The sequence below is a fragment of the Orbicella faveolata genome, unplaced genomic scaffold (assembly GCF_042242905.1).
Source record: "Orbicella faveolata isolate gen_17 unplaced genomic scaffold, um_ofav_v1 contig_3, whole genome shotgun sequence".
NCBI lineage: Eukaryota > Metazoa > Cnidaria > Anthozoa > Scleractinia > Merulinidae > Orbicella > Orbicella faveolata.
In genome coordinates, this window is record NW_028301558.1 from 22,828,983 (window position 1) to 22,835,199 (window position 6,217).

At 39.8% G+C, this 6,217-nt stretch overlaps 1 protein-coding gene across 1 annotated transcript; it reads right to left on the reverse strand.

The window, feature by feature from the left end:
• Positions 1-266: 266 nt before the first annotated feature.
• On the reverse strand, positions 267-5,460 carry LOC110052989 (cilia- and flagella-associated protein 90-like). The gene is made up of 4 exons (XM_020759175.2): positions 5,089-5,460; positions 4,639-4,773; positions 3,230-3,340; positions 267-469 (listed from the first exon to the last, which is right to left on the reverse strand). The coding sequence occupies exons 1-4, from the start codon at positions 5,191-5,193 to the stop codon at positions 323-325; spliced, it is 498 nt and encodes a 165-aa protein (XP_020614834.1). The 5' UTR covers positions 5,194-5,460; the 3' UTR covers positions 267-322.
• Between the last annotated feature and the right edge of the window lie 757 nt (positions 5,461-6,217).

The window sequence follows — 6,217 nt, forward strand, 5'->3', positions numbered from 1 at the left end:
AATGTTTTCCGAAAATGTTGTTCTTTTCTTCTCATAATATAGTAACAAGTACCCCCTTGGCCTTAAATCGTCAGTTATCAAAGCTTTTTACCCCACATGACCTGAGCCGCATAATGTTGTGTGCGTGTTGCAAACAATGTAGAACATTCAAGTAGCCCCTCCTTTCAGATAGGACCGATAACGTCCATAACGCTTTGGAGGGAAAAAACTTATTGAAGTAAGAGAGGGATTTTCTTAATCTAACTGTCGAAATACAAGAAGCTCAATGAGATTTTTCCGAAAGCAATTTTAATGTACGTTCTTGTCGATAGAAATCAATGCTCTAAAACAGAGGTATGTTAGTTCCACTGTGACGGTAGAAATCTCGCTTTACTGTCGCTACACGGACGTGGCGCCGAGAAGGAGACTCTAAAGGAGGTCGATGGCCATACAGAGATGAGCTTAGAACTGGCACTGCCTTTGTTTGTTCCTGTGTGGAGAGATAATTAAAAAGATTTAGCCGATAACTGTAGTTTCAAGACCCTTCCGAGCGCTCGCGAGCACTGGAAGCATTGTGAGGAGCTAGCATGAGACTATGTTATAAACCAGACAATACAGTCAAACCTGTTTTAGGCGAACACCCTCGGGACCCGCGCAAGTGTCCGCTTAATACAGGGTGTCCGTTGAAAACAGGTTCCCTGGGAATTCGTCTTAAAAGGGTCATATTAATATTATTCAGTATTAAAAGACCTTGAAAGAGTCAAATAGCATTCTCGTGAACGGTCGAGAACTCTGAAATACCGTATTTCTATAAACAATGACAAGTATTTGAGGTAAAGCGATTTAAGTATACAGTAACAGTATCTACATTGATCGAATCATGTGAAGGTTTACAAAATCAAACAAAAACAAAAGTTCTGTAAAAACAAAACCGAATAAAAAAATATTGCATTTCTGTGACAGCTCAGTTTGTTGGCAAACTTAAATGATCGATCTACTAAAACGTGGACAGAAAAATCATACATTCTTTTTGCAGTTTCCGTTTGATACAGGTTTCTGACAATAGAAATGACCATAAAAGTCAAGTTTAAGGTGTCCGCGTTCGCTTAATAGAGGGGCGTTGAATACAGGTATTTTTTACAGTAAATGTGGGAAAAGAAAAAAAGGACTTGCACTGCTGTCCGATTAATAGAGGGTGTCCGCTTAATATGGGGTCCACTTAATACAGGTTTCACTGTATCAGGAGCCATAATCGGGGACGTCCCCGATTATGGCTCCTGACTGTATTAATTAATTGTTTGATTATCATTAAGAAGTCAAATGATTTTCTCAAAGGTTACACTACACATACTACCTGTTAGGGCGGATTTCAATTGTGTGTCATGATACCAAAACCAAAGTAATCACTCTGGCCAATCACAAAGGATATAGACAATACAGTGAGCCAATCAAAACTCCAAGTTATTACATGTAGCTGATGGAAAAGCGCGGGAAAACGTGACCGAGCGAGTTACGATTAGTTTTAGTTTTACTTCTGATTGGATGAAAAAACGGCGGGAGTTTTTTAAGCCAATCGTGTAGCGTAGCTGTAGCGTAGTTGATGCAAAACCAAATTCTTTTCGACCGTCAAATGAAAACCGCTCTATAACCAATCAGTCAGGAGTAAATTCTCAAAACCACTGGTACTCAGCATGCATAACATCATGTTTTATCGCACTTAGCACAAGTGACATATTTTACCTTCGAATTTTGATTGATTTGTTGAAATTAATTTGAAAATCTAATTAAAGTAAAGTAAATCCAGGTGTAGATGATCATCTGCGCATGACCGGCCCTTGAGAATCTTTCAAAATGTATTTCTAGATCAATAGCCCTTTTCACGGTTAATTTTTCTCATTTGTATTACAATGTAATCCAACGTGGATGCGAGGCAATTTCGGGCTAAAACTACAAAATAGCCCGAAATTGCCTCCGACATACATGCTAGATTTTATTGTAATGCAAATGAGCAAAGGTAACCGTGAAAAGGGCTATTGTAAAAAAAGTTCGAGCCAAGTCACGTGCGTAAGAAATCTGGTTTGATTGGCAGTTCATGGTAAGTGTCGCACCGCACGTCCCAGCCAAGTCACGAGGGTAAGAAATTTAATTTGATTGGTAGTTTATTGAAGGTATCGTAGTCAAGTAACAATAAAAAAAATGGCATGCAAATGTGCAATATTAAACTTGAATCCAACCATAATGATTTTGTATTTTGACCCTGTGTAGCCTAAATACCCGGCTCTCGTATTCGATCTGTGATCAGAATGAATGTACTGGCGAGAGTTGATTTAGGGAGTTCTAGCAATGACGACGGCGACGCCAAGGACGACACCTTTTCAAAAAAGTATTTACATTTTACCTTCGAATGTCGCAACTATGTAGATCTGTTCAGTACGCCTATCGGTCTAAAAACCTGCTCTGGTGAAATATGTATTGACAGCGTTCAATTCCAAAGGAAGACATGAAAAATTAGCCATTCGGGCACACGTTCTCCAAAATACGTACGACTTTGTCATTTCACGTCGTTGTTTTGCAGAGGAAGGCAAAGAAATGTACAAAGATTCAAAACGCACGTGCACAGCCATTGTCCTGCTCATTAATGTTTTTGTTTGGTGACTCTCTCGTTGCCGTCGCCGTCGTGGTTTGCTAAAACTCCCTGAATGTTAGGCCCCGTCCACACGTATCCGGATATTTTTGAATCCGCAACTTTTTCATTCCGGATTCAAAAATTTCCCCGTCCACACGCAACAAAAATATCCTGATTCGCTGCCGAATTCGCCGAATGCGTGGGGACGGAAGCCGTATCCGGAAAGAAAACGGATACGTGTGGACGGGGCTTTAGATGAAAGGGAAAACGAGTGAATTGAAAACACTGCAAAGAATCATCAACAGTGAACCCTAAACTCCATTACGAACTTGGTTGAGTACAGTTCTTTTAAATGCAGTCTTAGATATATCAAATTGCCGCCGCAAATCTGAACAGTCCAAAATGATTCTGAAGAATTAGACCGAGTAGCTTGCTACAGCCATAATCGCAGTAGCTCTTATTACATTCTTTTTCTCTGCGTTTCTCAGTCATTCATCCGTTCCCGATTCAGAATTGAGGACTGAGAATTTGTACTTTTCCTTTCTTAACTTTTTTCCACAAACACTCATGTACCAAATAACACTTAGACACTTTTTTGTTCCCTTGTTCAACTGTTCCACCAACCTCAGCGTGAACATTAAGTCCTCGAGTATGCACTCTGTCGTCCCTGTGAAGTTTACTGCAATAACCAGTCTTTACATGGAATGTCCTGTCGTAATTTGATATCCTATCATGCTGTAAAGAAATACAAGTTGATGAAACGCCCAAGCGAAAGAATCAGACTTATGGATTATATTGAGAGGAGTGTCTGGCAGCAAATCCTTAGTAGCCTGTGCAAGTCCGCCCTATCCCTGATTTTTTTGAGGGGAGTGGGCGGATGTACGACCCCCCGGGGGGAACCCCTATATAAAAAAGACGGGGTTGCTCGTCGTACCTTTTACGGGTTAAAAACGCGCTTTTGGTACCTCTTAGGGTGTTGAGCCTCATTGCGGATCACGTTACTTCTACGGGTCATAATATTAAATGGGACAATTTTGATATCTTAGCAACTGGTAGGTCAGATATACATTGTAAAATTAAGGAAACATTGTTAATTCGTGATTTAAAGCCAGCCTTGAATGAAAACGTTGGCAGTGAAAAACTTTTTCTTTACTAACATTTTGTATTGTCATTATTATTATGGTAATTTTTTTTTTTCTCCCGCAGACTCATCTGTTTGTTATTAACTATTAGTCTTGTTACATATCATTAGATACTAGTCTTTTTCTTTTTCTTCGCGTTTAAATTTCGATTGTAATCTAGTTAACGGTCACTTCTGAAGATGTATGTTGTACATACGAAACGTCAAGGAAATTAACTTTGTTTAACATGCGTTTTGGTTCCATGTTTATCACCGCGGTTTATGTTTTGTTTCTTCTAAAGCTACGATGGCCAAGGAAAAAGAGTTTTTACGATTAAGTCCACGGCGGGAGCTCTCGCGGTACCTTTCAGGGTATTGAGCCGAAAAAAATATGCCAGGAGATAATGTGTTTTTTTTTTTAAATTGGTACCTCTAAGGGGTGAAACAAAATTTCAATCCACGTCCGCAAATTAGGTTTCTCTCAGCGGTTCTTTTCAAAATTTCTGACGAGAACCCCAGTTGGGGATGTACACAGGCTACTCAGTAGCAACTCTCCGTGGATATGCCACACCTCTCACCCCTCTGCAGTGCAAATGACCTTACTGCATAGTTTCTGCTTCGACTGTAAAGGTCTTCTCCTTAATGCTTAAATCTCTACAATTTCTACTACCAGAGCCAACTGCAACAAACCACAGTTATTTCGCTGAAAACCTAGTGATGGCATCAATGTAATTTCACGCTTTCTTCCCGCCGCAAAAAAAATAGAATGATTTCATCCCGGGTTTAGCCGGAGATTAGAAGATCGACTTCTAGTAAATTCATCCTACTTTTTAATTATTACTAGCAAACCATCCTGATAGGATATTGCAAGTTAAGAATGTAGTTGTACTCTAAACTTAATTTCTCAGGTCACCTGCTTGTTAGAGTTAAAGTAGTTTAACACAGCGTCTGAAGAAATATGCCTTGAAAAATTGGTTTTCCAAGCTTTAGAAAGAGCCTCACTGCAATTCGAAGAAATTAGGTGCGAATTTCGAAGAAGGATTTCTCTCTAGAATGAAAAGACAGCAACAAAATGAAAATGTCAGAGAGTACATTAATGTCAAGTGAAGGGTATAAAAATAAAAGTGTCTGGTGTTCCAAAATTACAACCAAGAGAAAACCGTGTAACTCCACCAGCGTCTATCAATAACTAGCGTCTGCATGGGCATATTTTTACAAAGTTTTCCGTAAAATAACCCAGCTTGTCATCTCATAAAAAAATAATTATAAGTAATAAAATAACGCAATCTCAGAAAATGAACGCCGGTAGTTTGCGAGAAGGAAGAAATCATTCTGGTAGAACAAGAGAAGAAGCAATCTCTACCCTCATGCTCTCCCTCCATTGCTCCTTGGCTTGTTCAGGTGTGTATGTTTTCAGCCCATAGTTTGACATGATCGTTTTTCCCTTCTTTTGCTCTGATTCCTCCATAGCCGGTGTTGATGAAGTACACAGTGAAATATACAGACTACGTCTTATGCCGTTTGTGACGACATTTATTGTCGTTCTGTGCAATCGTGAGCGTGCGTTCAAACGTACAGTAGTGTTATACAGAAGCAATTGCTTTCTACCGATAGCTTGTTCTGTCACTAGTATTTCATTGCGGAGAACAGAGAAATCTGAAGTCAGGGTTTACCCATCGACTTCAAGCAAAGTTATGGCTTTAACTCCCTGAAGGAAACTCAGCCGGAGGCAAAACGTAAACATAGGCACGCAAGGCGTGCAAGAGTTATTTTTTTGTGAACTATAAGTCTCGGAGATAGGAGCATTCATGGAACTGTTTACAGTACTGATTTGGTTGATTTGACAAGTTTTTTTGGTTGCGATGTACAGCAAGAAAGAAACTGGGAGTTTATGATGTACATACGATGTTACATCGGTAATGGTAAGATAACTAAATAGTAAGCCATAAAATGTTTGACTGAACAAACTGTAGTAATCTGACACGTCTCCAGATTAATGTAGATACCATCTTATTTTCTAACAGGCAATTTTATTCTTTCTTTGATACAACCCACACTGTGATTGGTCTGACACGCGCACATGCATAACTCCCTCACTCACCGATCACGTAGCCCTTCCCCCGGGGGGGGGGGGGGACTCCCTTATATGGGCTATATAGGTCTGTGCGGCCCCGAAGGGCATGGTTTTCCAGCCGTTTTGGTCATAAATAGGGTATCGATTTTAGCTAATTTTGGCCATTTTGGTCATAAATAGGGTACGGTTTTGCACTCTAGCCTTGATATGGGTATGCTTTAAGGTGGTATGGTACCCCAAAATATGGCGATGTTCATGAAAAATTCAATTTCTTGGAAATACAAGACTTAAGACCCTTGAGGACTTGTCAAAAACATTTTGAAACGATCTTGCCGAATTTCCTTCCAGATGAGTGTGAAATGTAAGGAAAGTACACAGTGGTATAAGTTTTTTCACGTGGCAACGGCCATAGCAACGA

Coding starts and splice junctions, on each gene's coding strand:
- LOC110052989 (XM_020759175.2), bottom strand. CDS start 5,193: ATGGAGGAATCAGAGCAAAAGAAGGGAAAAACGATCATGTCAAACTAT. Junction 4,774..5,088: donor AATGGAGGGAGAGCATGAGG/GTAGAGATTGCT, acceptor TTTTCATTCTAG/AGAGAAATCCTTCTTCGAAA. Junction 470..3,229: donor GACTTAATGTTCACGCTGAG/GTTGGTGGAACA, acceptor CTCTCCACACAG/GAACAAACAAAGGCAGTGCC.